The sequence below is a fragment of the Heloderma suspectum genome, chromosome 5 (genome assembly GCF_057233095.1).
Source record: "Heloderma suspectum isolate Gila_16-S chromosome 5, 16-S_ref, whole genome shotgun sequence".
Taxonomy (NCBI): Eukaryota; Metazoa; Chordata; class Lepidosauria; order Squamata; family Helodermatidae; genus Heloderma; species Heloderma suspectum.
The window spans coordinates 139,230,489-139,245,447 of NC_139462.1; the positions used below are offsets into that span (position 1 = coordinate 139,230,489).

Genomic DNA, 14,959 nt, shown 5'->3' on the forward strand with positions numbered 1-14,959 from the left:
TACATTTTTTAGATTTTTAATATTTACAAAATTGTGAATGAACAATGAATTCTAGTTTATACATAATAAGAATTGTTTTAAAAATCATTCAATGTCAAATTTCAAATACTTAATTTAAAACCGACACAAATATTTACCCTTTCTGCAGGTACAATTTCAGTCGTACTCACAAAACATTTTAAAAAACTGGACAATCTGATGCTGAAGTACTCAATATTACCATGACTTTTTTCATCCAAAATTAAGAGGATCTGCAGTGTCAGTAACTTTTTCTTATAATAAGGCTATCTTCACAGTTAACAACTGGGGGAATTGAAGGGAGAACATGAAGATAGCCATAGTTCTGAAACCTGTATTACTACTGAAAAATACTCCTCCTAGAGGAGTTTCTATATGGCCACAGTTGTACACAAAGTATAAAACGTTTAATGATTGACAGCATGATAAACAGCTGGTTAGCATTCTTTTTATAAATTAGGTTTCTTAAATACGTAATTTGCAACTGCTTCTTCAGATCTATTCTCCATATCCCTAAAATACTGCATGAGATGGGGCAAATACCATGATATACTATTACTCAAGTAAAATTTACAAATATATGCACAAGCATTATTACACAGAAATCCTCGTACAAAAAAAGAGGACAAATTGAAATTCATACTATTTGATGGAACTGTGTAAAGCATTACACAGTTTAAAGAGCACAAATTAAATACTGTATATGTGACATTAGTTATTGGCATTTGTAGGTTCTGGAGATTGAAGAAACTCATAGGGGTCATGGACCATGTCCTGTTGTTCTCCAACACTTAGGTGAGACGGGCTTCCTGTAGAAAACAGGGAGAAATAAGTCAATTTAAAAGTATATGTTATTTAGAGAATATTTTGAAAAACCTAACGGTCTTGAAAATATATTAAGTTTTTGCTCAATGTTCTCCACTGTTACTTTGCAGTCAACATCTTGGGAGTCTCAGAAGAAACTTAATGTTAAGTGAACTGAGAAGGTTTAAATGGACATATTGTTCAACCAGACTTACCTAGATGATGCTGATCCCTTTCTGAAGCATTAGAGAGGGAACTGAGGTTGGAAGAAGGCCTGGATCCTACTCTGTCAGTCTGTGCTTCATGAAGGTCCTGTAGTAATTTAGTTGTTTCATCCAAGTGTAAATGATTGTCATCATGATCAAGTTCCTTCTTTACTTTACCTGAGAACAATAATAGATAATTCAATGCAAGTTGGGTTTTTGGATGAATAGTTAAAAAGTTAACATTGAAATGTGTTTTGTTATTTCCCCTCCCTCTATCAATCTTTTTTACAATAAAGCTGAATAAAAGCAATATGCTTTAAATATATCCTAAGAAGTGCTCTAATTTTATATTATGTTTTAAAAGAAATTCAGTTTACTGTGATTAGAAAAACACATTCAGATTTCAGCAATGATTTATGTTCCTGTAGCTCAAAGAGGCTACAATCCTTCATTATCAATGAAGATCTGATATACACATACACACACACCCCACACCAAAATATGTCTACATAAGAGGTGCAAAGGTTTTGCAAAGTCAGGGTCAAACTACATGGGACACTGGAGATTTGTGATTGAACATTCTTGCCTCTTTATACTTCTCTTAATTAAAAGCAGCTGTCAGGGTAGTGATGGTGCGTGGGGTCCAGACCATGGTTCTAGGGGAGATTGTAAAAACTTTTCTCGCCATACCATTTTCCCCTCCAAGTGCAGGGAAAACATATATGCACCCATACATTTTTCCTAATAGCACATTTAGCAGCAGGGTTGGGGCAATTTACACCAGGAAAATGGTTTGGGAAAGGGAGAGGAAAATAGTCTGCCTCTCCAAGCCATAGTCCCTGTCCTGCGCCACTGCTGCTTTAAAAAAACATGAACTTTAAAGAGAAAGGCCACAGATGTAAAACACCTCTGGGTTGGCCCTTAGAAGCTAGCTTGGTAGAGATCTGAATGCGCCAGCGAGAGCAGAGATCCTGATGTGTGTTGGTTTCCCCCACATCCTACTTTGTCCCAGGCAGTGCTTAATTTAGACATGCCAGGGCTCAAGCCTACCTGGAAATTACAGCCTCAGACTTGGGAGCCCTTAAAGACTAAAAAACTAGAAGAGGGTGCTGGTTGCCACCAGCTTTTTTTTTTTCAGACGGCAACAGTTGTTGGGTATTTTGCTCCTCTGGTCTACATTATCTACAGCTCAATTTGGAAAGCAATTATATATTTATTGAATATTTAGCCTGCCTTTCCACTAAAATGTGACACACAAGGTGGCTAACAATGATTAAATACAGATTAAAAAAAAATCTTTATGAAAACACAACATGAAAACATATCAATAAAAAAACAGACCGCAACCAACCAGATTAAAAACCCTTTCAGTAGCAGACCAGTTTACATCCCAAAGGCCTGCCTGAATAAAAATATATTTGCCTGCTGGCGGAAGAATAGCAGAGAGGGAGCCAACCTAGCCTCCCTCAGCAGGGAGTTTCAGAGCCTGAAGGTTTTTACATTAGAACGTAAGAACCCTTCTGGATGAGACCAGCAACCCATCTACTCCAGTATCCTCTTTCCCACAGTGGCCAGCCAGATGCTTCTGGGAAGCCCAAAAGCAGGGAATAAAGGCAATAGCCCTCTCCTATTCTTGCCCTACAGAACCTGGGATTCAGTGGCATACTGCCTCTTAATAATCTTGACTGGTTCAGAGCCCTCATGACTAGTAACCACTGGTAGAGTTATCCTCCATGAATTTGTCTAACCCCCTTATAATGCTACCTGGGCTAGTAGCCATCACCACTTTTTGGGGCAGTGAATTTCATAAATCAGTGATGTGTTGTGTGTGAAAAAGTATTTCCTTTTGTCTGTCTTGCCAATCAATTCCATTGGATGACCACAACTTCTAGTATTATGTGTGAGAGACTCCTCTCTATCCACTTTCTTCACTCTATGCATCATTTTATTAATCCCTATCATATCTCCCGCTCAATCCTATACATGTTTTATTTGAACATGTAGAGAATTCTATTGTATTAAAAGTTTAATAAATAAGATAAAATAATACTCAGAAGTAAGTCCCATTGAGTTAAATGAGGCTTACACCCAGCCTCCCATGTAAGTGAATATATAATTGCAGCCTAAATGGCTATTTTTGAAAAAACACACACACTAAACCAAATGTTTAACTTTTCTTAATAGAGGAAGTTGCTCCACCTGCCGCCCCGATAATTTTGGTTGCTCCTTTCTGCACCTTTTCCAGCACTACAATATCCTTTTTGAAATGGGATGACCAGAACGATGAGTGCAGCTCCACCACAGATTTGTATAAAGGCTTTACAATACTGGCACGTTTATTTTCTGTCTCCTAATAATTCTTGGCATAGAATTTGCTTTTTTCATAGCTGCCACACACTAGATTGATGCTTTTTATTGAGCCATGACCCCGATTGTGAACATACAAAGGTATCTTGGGTCTTATATCGCATTAATATACATTAATATACATTAATATATGTGGAAGTACCATGTTATGCTGGGTCTAGAATAAACAGACTAGAGAAAAGATTCTTAGGGCACAATCCTGTGGCCGCTAGACAGTGTCTAGACCACAGTTTTCCAAACTGTGTGCCGCGACACATTAGTGTGTCGGCCGCAGTGTGTAGGTGTGTCGCGCGAAATGCAGAAAATTGTGCGGAAGGGAAGTAAATTCCCTTACTCGCGTTTGCTTCCCTTGGCCTCTCCCCCGGAATTTCCTAAAGCAGCTAATGTTAAAGCAGCTAAGTCTTAGCTGCTTTAAAACTAGCTGCTTTAGGATCATGTGGCGTCTTGACGTAGGACACGCACGATTGGTGGTGTTGGAGCAGTACAGTGAGAGGTAGAGGCGCGGGGCAAAGAGAGGGGAGGGGAGGCGCTGCCCTGGGAGCAGAGCTTGGCCGACCCCGGCGCAAAGTGGCAGCGGCCCCCGGCCCTGCGAGATTTCGAGCGTGCCCTTCACAGACTTCAGCACCGCTCTCCTGCGCGGCCAGGCCAGAGTAGTGCGTGGGTGGAAACGCCGCCTGGGACTGGGACTGCACCAAGCGGGCCGTCCGCCATCTTGGCCAGTCAGAACGGAGCTCAGTGGAGGCCAGAAGCCTCAGAATCAGTATGCTCCCAATCACCCGGGCGAGCGCAGCTGCAGGCTGTCACCCAGTCAACCCAACTGCTGCTGGCTGAAGGGAGGTCACCCTCCCAAACCCAATGTGGCAAACAGCAAGCCACCCACCACGTGGCACTTATAATTTGATTTCTGCCATTTATTTTTATTTTTACTCTGCTGTAATTGTGGATTAACCACCCACCGGCAGTGTACCACCGGAGAGTGCTGGAACTGGACTCTGGACATAGGCATTGCAAATATTTACAGCAATATAGCCTTGTAGTGAGACATATATATTTACACCATTTTTGTTGGACTTTTGCTTCTCTACTTCATGTGTTTTTGCAGCTGAGCTCCTACCTGGGCCTATGTGTCCTAATATGTATTGTCAATACTTTAGTTAATTTTTTTTCCACATTTTCTTGCACTTATTTACATACTGTTACTCATAAATGACAACAATGTATGTTATTATCTTATAAATCATATATTTTTAAAAATATAAATGAAAGGTTTTCATGAGATATGTTCTATTCCCATACATTTCATTATTACAATTTATGTATGTGTCTGTATCTCTTATAACCTCCGGTTTGCTAGTAAAACTGAATTACCGTGTCACGAAATGATGCCTGTCTAAAAAGTGTGTCACCAACATGAAAAGTTTGGAAAGCTCTGGTCTAGACAGCCATACGATTTTTTGGTTTCTGGGAACTCCTTGCTCCCTCCCCCGCCATCTAGTAGGTGATGCGGTTTGTCCCCGGCTCCACACTCGTAAAGGCAGTGCGGAGTGACCGAAAAGGGGGAGTTCCTGGGGGGTGGGGAGGGGACCGCAGAAGTGCCGTTACGACGCTTCCCATGCACCGCCTGGCCTCCCCCTCCTGCTCTGACACGCTCTGGCCAGACAGCTGAAATCAGCCATCTAGCCACAAATGCAGGCTGGCAGGAGAACAGAGGAGAGGATCCCCTCCATGCTCCACCCGCTCTACATTGGATAGTTGGCCGCCTCCGAGTTTGGAGGTGGCCAACTATCCCCATAGGATTGTGCCCTTAAAGTGTAGGCTGCTGCGCTTCATTCAGTTGGACTGTGGAAAGGTTGTGGCACAGAGGGAGAAGCCATGACTCAGTGGCAGAGCACCTGCTTTGCATGCAGAAGGTCCCAGGTTCAATTCCCACCACCTCCAGGTAGGGCTGGAAAAATTCCTGCCTGAAAATTTCTGGGAGAGCTGCTGCCAGTCAGTGTCAACAATACTGGGCTAGCTGGACCAAAGGTCTGAGTATAAGGCCGCTTCCTATGTTCCTATTATTAGTACATGTCACTACATTTGATTTATGTTTTTTCCAATGGCAGGGATAAAGGCAGTTTTGACCAGGACTGTATTATCAAACAAGCTAACAGGGCCCTGGCCTAGGGCCTGTGATTTTCATAATATGGTGCTATTTGATGCCAGTACTGAAGAACAAAACATTATTGAAATCTGAGTTACATATGTGCTTTGATATGTAGAACAAACAACGAAGTGTATTAAGTGTTCTGCTGAGATCCCAACAATTCTCAAGTAGTGTGCAAAAAAGAAAAGTATGAGAACCGCTGGAATAGTAGACCAGACTATATGTAACAGTACTGCATCATAATTTCAAAACACCTACCCAATGAACTCAACATGGATATATCAAGTGACACATCTGAATACGGCTTCATAGATAAAAAATCCAAAACAGAACTAGTGTTGTCTCCAATGGGTTCTCCGACCTGAACAAAAAAGAGAGAAGAGGAAAATGATAGCTATACAACATAAATAATAATGGAATCATTTGCCTAAGGTTGCTACATACATGACTTTCCCCCCACAAATATAAGCATACTCCCAACTAGGGCAATGCATATACTTCATGCCTTCTGGCTAGGCAGCCTAATGTGCAAGCACCAGCAATTATGTTTCAACAGTAAATTGTTTTCTATTTGCCTATGTACTTATTGCCTGGGGTTACCTTTTAAGTTGTCTGGAGATTCACACCCAATCCTTCCAGTCAGCATATCTTGGAAATGTTCCCAGAACAATTGCACTGGCTCAGATCTATCACCCAATATAATTCTTTACTGAAAATTTGTTTTTATCCGTTTTATCCTACTCTTCTTCCAAAGAGCTCATGGCAGAATTCATGAAGTTATCCTACTTTATTTATTATTATTTAATACAATTATTTATCTCTTGCCTTTCAGGATATAAATTCTTTTAAGGCAGTTTACAAGTAACATAAAGATACATTTAATAAAATTCAAACAAAGAATATAACAACTCATCCTTCCCACAGGGCAGTTGATGGTAGAAGGCCTTGTGGGAGGAGGGAAGCACAATTCAGCTTTGAGTGGTCTTTGCCTGCCTGCTTCCCTCCAAGCTTATGCTCAAAATGGTTGTGTGAGGTAATTTAAGCTGAGAGATAGTGGCTTTTCCATGGCAACCAAGAAACTCCATGAATAGCAGTGATCTGAACCCAGATCTTCTCAGTTCTAGTCTAGTATTTAATTACTGCATTTACAGCAGCTCTGTACTTCAGGGGTGGGCAGACATTAGGATCCCAGGATCTACTTTGTTTTTACTAGAGCCTTGAGATGCACCAGCTGGAGGCTAGTGCAAAAGACATACACTTAGAACTAAATATTTCTGAGCCCGGTAATTTATTCTGAGTACCAGACCTGAATGGAGGTCACAGTTCTTCCATACAAAATTCCACTCTTGGTTACACCCTTCCCCCAAGCTGTTTTCATTTCAGCAGTATAATTTAGGGCAATGAAGAGTTAATTTGTTGTTGCCATTGGTAAACAACTGGAGGTCAGAAATTCTTCCCAATCTACTGCAAATCACTAGTAGATCCCAATGTATCTTAGGCCCGCTGCTGCTCTAACTGATAAGTGTGTTTCCAAGGGAAAAGCTGAAGCCTTCTTCAGATAAAAATCAGACACCTTGAACTAAACTTTAAACTGTACAAGAAATCTTACCATACTTTGCTTGGAGGCATCTGGGCAAGTATTGCGCAATTTGTGTTCTTCTTTTATGAAAACTGGTGGTACCTAAAACCATCAACAAACATGTTAGCTATTTACAACCCATATTCACTTTTCCTATGGCACCTTCATTTTCACATCACCAAAGTCACAACAAGAAAAGGTCACATGCTACCACAGGGTCCAATTTGGAATCTTTTCCCTTTAGTACTTAAAAATAGATCAGGAAACACAACATTCATAGGATGAAACAACACAGAAAACTGTACACACAACCCCAACAAAAACAAATCTTAACATTTTGGAAACATCTGGAATATTGCACTAAGCAATTCCATAATTTATGAACTACACAAATGTTTACAATCTTTTTTTGCTGATATTTTACACCACCTTCAGTCATATCCCCAGGGTGGGTTACAACAAGGGCATATTATTACACTACAAGAAGAGGTGTGTGTGTGTGTGTGTGTGTGTGTGTGTGTTTTTAATGCAATACAACTTACTTTGACTTCATCTGGTGGCTTTACTGGAATGTTTCTCCTCTGAAAAATAGAAAATTAAAAATAATATTTTTGCTGATGTTCTTCCTTGATTCTTTACATTATATGTATTAAATGAGAGAATTACTTATTTGCCCTACAAACAGTATTTCTATTAAATTCAAATGTGCTATTAGATTTATCTTCAAACTGTAGAAATGTGGGACAAGATTTTACATTTTAACATTTTCAAATAATGTTTATTTTAGAGGCTTTAATTTCTATTACCTTCCTCATTGTTATTTGAGTTGGTATAGTATAGTATTGGCAAAATCCATCTGATTGCAAATTTAAAGGTTTCTTCTTCTTTCTCTTGGTGGTATATAGTTGGAATGTAATAGTATTTTTACATTATAGTTTCTCAGTTCAGATTCCTTATGGGATTGTATCCTTTTGCCAATATCTCTATTATACAGAGTGGCCCAAAAGTAGGTATACAGTATAGTTTATTTGCATTTTATTACATTGTTTATTACATTTACATTTAACACTGTTTAATCTCGTAAGTGCCCTCACTCTCTACACTTAACTGATTTAACTGTCACTCCCTGTCACTCACTCTTCCCAACTGTCATTCTGACTCCACCCACACATCTTCTACTCACACATTCTCGCCCCCTCCCATCAACATTCTAAACAACTGTATACCTACTTTTGGGCCACCTGGTATAGATCAGATGGACGTGTGGTCTTGCATATATGTGTAGTTCCTCCCTAACAACAACTGGTAACCTGATTTATGTACTGTATTCATTTTGGAATGGTTTATATACCAGGGATGGGAAACCTCTTGCCTTGGGGCCAAATCTGGCCTACCAGGCTGGCTCATCCTTACTTTTGTTATGAAGGTAGTTCATTCTGTCAGAGGATCTATCAAACCTACCTTCTAGAAGGGTTTTTTCGCCCTTCAAGTTTTGGACGATCAGCAATTCAGGCTGCTAAAACTCTGTTCAGAAATTATCAAAATTCCTGACAAGCCTCTCCAGCCACCCTAAATCAGCAATGGGAGAATTTTTCAAGGGAAGTTTTGGTGAAATGGTTCAAACACACAAGTAGCATTCACCATCTCAGAATAAGACTTTGGAGTTTTATCTGTAGTTGCCAACCAGCTGTGTTATACAGTGGTTGTTAATAATGATTTTTAACAAAGGCTAACAATGTTGATAATGTGGACCTACCTGCTTTAGCTGATAAATAGTTTTGGAATGATCTCCACCAGTGATCTGATCCAGCAGGTCATCCACTATTTTTTTACTGTAACTTCCAGAATCTTTCACAAATTCCTGCAAACTAGAAGAAATTGCAATATAAAATTACGAATTCAATCAGCTACATGCATATTTGTACATTAAATGAACAGAGAGCTTTGACTAAAGGGCAGTATAGAAATGAAAGAAATAAAATATTCTAAACAAAGCATTCTGCTTTTTAAAGCATTCTTCCATTGTTCACCATTTCTCAATTTTTCAAAAAAGCCATTAGTTATAATTTGAAGATGCAAGCCTTTGTATGCTGTTTATTCTAGCTCCCATATGAATAGCCCTCCTTTGTACACCCCAAACTTCAACATGTATGCTGGCGTAGTGGTCTGCAACACCTGCAAAGCATCAATAGGTTCAATGTTGTATTACAACATACTTACCTTAAAGCACACTGGATCCCAGTTTCATCTCCATATGCTGAATACAGCAGTTCCATTTCATCCGCTTTCAGATCATGAAAGATAGAGTGGTTTTGCATCGAAAGTGCAGCATTAGCACTTGAAAGAAATGTAACTGAAAACATAAGAACACTGTTTGGAATCTTCTTCTGCAAAAAAGAGCTGCATTTCTAAGAGTTCATTCACACGCACATGTACATTACTTGATGACTCACATCCATGAATGAACTATTACAGATCAAACAGCACAGACAGAACTGTAACAATGGCCTGGTTTGGATGATCCTACCTCTGATTAGTAAGTAGAGGAATGATCATCTAAAACTGAAACAGGAAACTATAGTTACCAGCTTCAGAACAAGCCAGGAACGTAACGTTAAACCATGATTTTAAAATCCTGGGTTGATCCAAACTGGTAACCACGGTTTTCTGGTTTGGATGAAATGGGAAACTATGATTGATTAGAGGCTTCCTGCTGTGATTGCTCATCATGCCATGAAGGAAAGGGCTGCATGTGTGGGCAAAAGTCTAGTTCTTATCTCATCATATTTCTATGGGTCTAGACATACAGTTGTGAATCATTCGTTGTCAAGTAATGAAGTTAAATAAGACACCTCTACTTCTTTGTTTACAATTGAATGACAGTTATGATATGGTGACAAATGTTTAATCCTAACAATATAAAACTTATTTGCTTCAAAGGTGTTTAATACACACCTACCTTTGTGCCTTCTTTCATCTTTAAAGCCCAGTGCTGTGAAGCCAGGTAACAATTTGCTTGATAGAGAACTCAGATCCACTGGATGGGTTTCCTCCTCTATAGGAAGTTGAAAATATATATTACATTTAATAACCTTCCAAGAATAATAAACAGGAGTGTACTCAGTTCCTGAGTATGGAATCTGAATCAGAAAACCAGAATCCAAGTACCCACTTATTTATTTATTTATTACATTTATTAATCGCCCATCTGACTGGTCACCCAGCCACTCTGGGCGATGTACAACCCCCATAAAACAATTTAAAACAATAAAATTTTACCATAATATATATTTTTTTAAATACCGTAACCCACCCCAAATGCCTGCCTGAACAACCACGTTTTTAATGCACGACGGAAGCTCATTAAAGAGGGGGCATGACGGAGTTCCCTAGGGAGGGAGTTCCACAGAGTGGGGGCCACCACAGAGAAGGCCCTCTCCCTCGTCCCCACCAGTCTAGCTGTCCTGGCTGATGGGACAGAGAGAAGGCCATCTGAGGCTGATCTTGTTAAGCGGCCTGTCTGGTGTTGCTGGAGGCGCTCCTTAAGATAGGCTGGGCCGGAACCATATAGGGTTCCATATATAAAGCACTTGATGCTTTAAGAGGGCTGTACTTTAAAAATACAGCATTTAACTCAGTAATGATGAAGTATGAGATGGTGCCACTCCACCAGTGCCTCATGACCTGGCCTCTAGTCTACCCAACTGTGGAGCAGGCAGCAGCCAAGTGGGGGAGAGGCATACAGGAGTGCAGACCTGATTCGATGCCACAGCCAGCCCCACTGGCGCTTCTGCTGCTGGCCAGGCATGCCTTATAACCCCATTGCCTATATCACAGTTCAGCCACCCATGTGTTAATAAAATAGTTGATGTGGTTACATAAACAGAGGAGAAATGTATGGTAATTCAAGTCAGAGTTCAGAGGGACATTACAGACATCTAGTCAGCAAGAAAAATATTTTTAGATTTAAACTTTACTGACAAATGCAGTTTAATTTTGAAGCCATTTATAATATCAGCTGTAAGCCTGCATGGATGTTAGTATTAGCTACCTATTTTAGCTTAAGATGTGTTGCCAAATATATTTCAGGGTGCAAATCTTTGTTGCCAAGTCATACATTTCAATGTATACCATTACTGACTCTGATTTTCAAAATAACTTATCTGTTTGGGTTATGCAAATTAAGGCGTAAACATATTAAATTGACATTTCTCTTACTCAGAGCGAATTTAAAACCAGAACTTTTATTTGTCTTTTATCAATAAAAACATAGATACAACTATAAACAGAGCTTACTAAAGCTTATCAGAAAATTACCTTCTGCTTCTGGATCTGATGGATTGAGTACACTGAAGACCAAGGACCCATCACCATTCTTTTTCAGGTAGCCTATCTGTACTTAAATATACACACGCAGACAACAGAGATGTACATTATTTTTATGTTTGCTGGTAAAGAACGAACATCCATCCAGATTTTAAAAGATCAAATCCTAACAGCTTCATCTGCACTGCTGAGATTATACAACATCAGCACTGCTAAGCCTGTGGTTGCCTCCTGCCTCTTTGTACTGTGGGCTGGATAGCTTCTTTGACAGCAAGTTCCAAAGGAAAGAAGCTTTCCCTCCATCTTATCTGCAAAGCTTTATTTTGTGGGCTAGGTGACCTCTGAAGCCTATTAACATATTTACATATTTAGTCAACTGTGGCTCTTACTTGTGCAGAGTCTACACAGAGAGGTGGTGCTTGGTACTGCGCTGCCTCACTCTAAGCTATCTGACATCCACATGTTGGACATGTCATTGGAATAGGGACTCATTCATGTCCCAGCCAATATGAATCAGCTCTGATTCATGCAACTGTTACACTTCAAGATCAGGGGGAAATAACTGCAAGCCCTGGACCTATGCATACTGGACTATGCACATAGCCCCTACTGCAGCACAACATACACGGAACGTCAGACAGCTATGCTGGGTAGCAGGTTGATTCCAGATCCCCATTTTATTCATGCTCCACACCAGGGGTGGGCAGAAGGCAGATCTCCAGATGTTTTGGTCCAACTCCCAGAAGCCCCTCCCAGCATGGCCAATGGTTAGGAATGCTGGAAGTTGAAGTCAAAAACATCTGGAGATCTACTTTCTGCCAACACCTGCTCTATACTGGGGATATACAATGTTGTCAGTCCTGAGGGACACATGTGATGCCAGGTCAGAGGTCGCATGCATTTGCACACATACATAAGCAATCTTGATACAGATTGCTCTTTTACTGCCACTGCTAGCAGTGAGGAAAGAGCAATCTCTATGAGGATCATTGGGAGAGGGGGTGGAGAGAAGGCTAGTGCTGTGGCAGGCGTGCACAGTTAAGGCCTTAGAGGGCTGCAGGTTAGAGCCACATCAGTTATTGGTCAGTTTTAAAAAGTAACAAACAAAATAGGCTCCGTTCCATTTAAAGACACAAGTGTTTGCTTTGAAAATGGGCAGTCTACGTGCCAGGTTTAGAATAAAAGGAAAAAAAGTTGTATCATCTCCCTTATCTTCAAAGGGGTGCACAAAGGATTTCAGAGCATCAGAGCTTTTAAATATATACATTTGGATTGTTTAATACATTAGAATGTATTTAACCCAATCAGCAGGCATCAAACTTTTACTTTTATCTGTAAAAATGTGCTAGTCCTGCCATATTGGAGGATTTTGCCAACTCGGAACAGCCCCATCAACACTCCTAACACAGAAGTTATGTAATTTATCAAACTTTCAAGGAGACGCTCACCAAGGTAGAAATTAAGTTGTCCTAGATGACACTTCCTAATGTTCAAAATGGGGCTTGAATAATATGTAGTTTTTAATGCACACACTCTACTTTGGAGATTTAACATCCATAAAGTCATCACACAAGAAATATTCCCATTCCATTCACATATCAGACACCATGCAAAAATGCTTACTCAATCTGATCCACATTGTGCCTGATCTCCTCTGATCTCGGAAGCTAAGCAGAGTCAGCCCCAGTTAGTACTTGGATGGGGGACCACCTGGGAATCAGACTTCCTGCACTGAGCAGGGGGTTGGACTTGATGATCTTGTAGGCCCCTTCCAACCCTATGATTCTATGATTGTGTAACATTGTTCCTGAGCATATCAGCAACACAAAATGTCTATAAAATGGCAGCCTGAATCAAGTGGCAAGACCTTGCTGTTTGGGAGACATCGATTGATCCGGTCCCGCGCTTCATCTGCTGCATGTTCCACCAAAGCCAGGACATGTTCCTCAGCTGTGCTGTCTGTTAGACTGCATGCATTTCCTTCCGGTTCAAATATACAACTACAACAAAGTACAAGCTGTCAAATAAATATAAAACCATATCTAATGCCTTCATATAATTGTTAGGCAACAGATTTTTTTTATGACTCCTGGCTAAATGTAACCATCCTCCAGGGTGAATCAGCATTTCTTTTCTTCTTATCAGTTATACATAGTCACGAATGTGCATTATATTTTATATCTGTGCAAAGCATATATACAGTGCATTTCAGGATTCAGTCCCAAACTTTTTGTATGAGCATAAGAATGTAAGAATTACATGGCTGGATCAGACAAAGATCCAACTATCCAGCACTCTGTTTTCAGCCAAGCAGATGCCCCTGGGAGCCCAAGTAGAGCATGGAGGTGAAGGACATATCCTGTTCATCTGGGCTTATCATTTATGGTTTCTGGGCTAAATTCAAAGTGCTGCTTTTAACCTGTATAGCCCTTCATGGCTTGGGGACACATTATCTGAAGGATTGCTTCTCATATATTCCTACTTGTGCCTCAGAGGCCCTGCCCCAGGTATCTGTGCATACTAAGATTTGACAGGTGGTTACTTCTGCATGTGTTGGTGTCCCCTAGCTGTGCAATGCCCTCCCCAGAGAGGTCCACCTGGTGCCTACTTTATTGGTTTGGGCCAATTTAAATTTGCTCTCTATTTGACTGCCCAGTTGTGTTTTAAAACTGTTTATTGCCGTGGTTATACTTTTAGATCTTTTAGTATTTGTTACCTGCGGTATTTTTAGTCTTCTCTATTGCAATTTGTGTTTTTGCTGCTGCTCGTTTTTATGGTATTTTATCAATTTCATTGGTTTTATTTTGTAATCATGTTCATTGTCCTGAGAGCGTCAGGGTGACTTGCAAGTTGAATAAAAATAAATAAATAAATATAAGTATGTAAATAAAATGTATTAACTCTCAAAGGAACAAGTCTCCCTTTCCCCACTCAGGCTTGTCTGGAATTTCAATCCAGGTCCTATCATACCCTAAATAAGAATTCTGTCTCTAGGCCAACAAGCCTCACACTTTTAAACTGCAACTGCAAAGAACCTTGTGTCACCTTAAAGGACTTACAGTGCAATCCTAGGCATGTGTATTAAGATATAAGTCCCACTGAATTCAATGGAGCTTACTCCCAGATAAATGGGTATAGGATTGCATCTTAACAAGCTTATTGTGGCATAAGCTTTTGTGAGCCATAGTCCACTCTGTCAGATGTGTGCCTGCTTCCTTTCCCCCCACAACCCCGGTTCTTCCAGGTCTTGTCTTATTGGGAGAGATGCACATTTCTCCTATGGGCAGAGTGGATAAAATCAGTTGTTGCTTACTTTTTTCTCTTCATAAAGGAGAAAGCAGCTGGATACTTTTAATTTTTAAAGGTTTCAGTAATATGAAGTACCTTTAAAAATAATTTGGTTTAAAATGAAATCTGACTTTAATACAAACTGATATGCTCAAATCAACACTTAAAACAGAATCCAGGATCTTCTATCAAACACACTGAGTCAAAGGCTACTTTTCTATGTAA

At 40.1% G+C, this 14,959-nt stretch overlaps 1 protein-coding gene across 3 annotated transcripts in view; it reads right to left on the reverse strand.

Annotated features, from left to right (window-relative positions):
* Positions 1-14,959, reverse strand: part of BRD9 (bromodomain containing 9) — a 28,801-nt gene continuing 13,842 nt past the window's right edge. For all 3 annotated transcript variants that reach the window (XM_084857605.1, XM_084857606.1, XM_084857604.1), the window contains exons 8-17: positions 13,314-13,446; positions 11,438-11,513; positions 10,080-10,175; positions 9,341-9,473; positions 8,877-8,988; positions 7,663-7,701; positions 7,151-7,222; positions 5,800-5,902; positions 1,038-1,205; positions 1-827 (exon numbers count right to left, since the gene is read on the reverse strand). In XM_084857605.1, the coding sequence (XP_084713731.1) occupies positions 730-827; positions 1,038-1,205; positions 5,800-5,902; positions 7,151-7,222; positions 7,663-7,701; positions 8,877-8,988; positions 9,341-9,473; positions 10,080-10,175; positions 11,438-11,513; positions 13,314-13,446 (1,030 nt within the window). In that variant the 3' untranslated portion in view covers positions 1-729. The remainder of the gene's footprint in view (positions 828-1,037; positions 1,206-5,799; positions 5,903-7,150; positions 7,223-7,662; positions 7,702-8,876; positions 8,989-9,340; positions 9,474-10,079; positions 10,176-11,437; positions 11,514-13,313; positions 13,447-14,959) is intronic.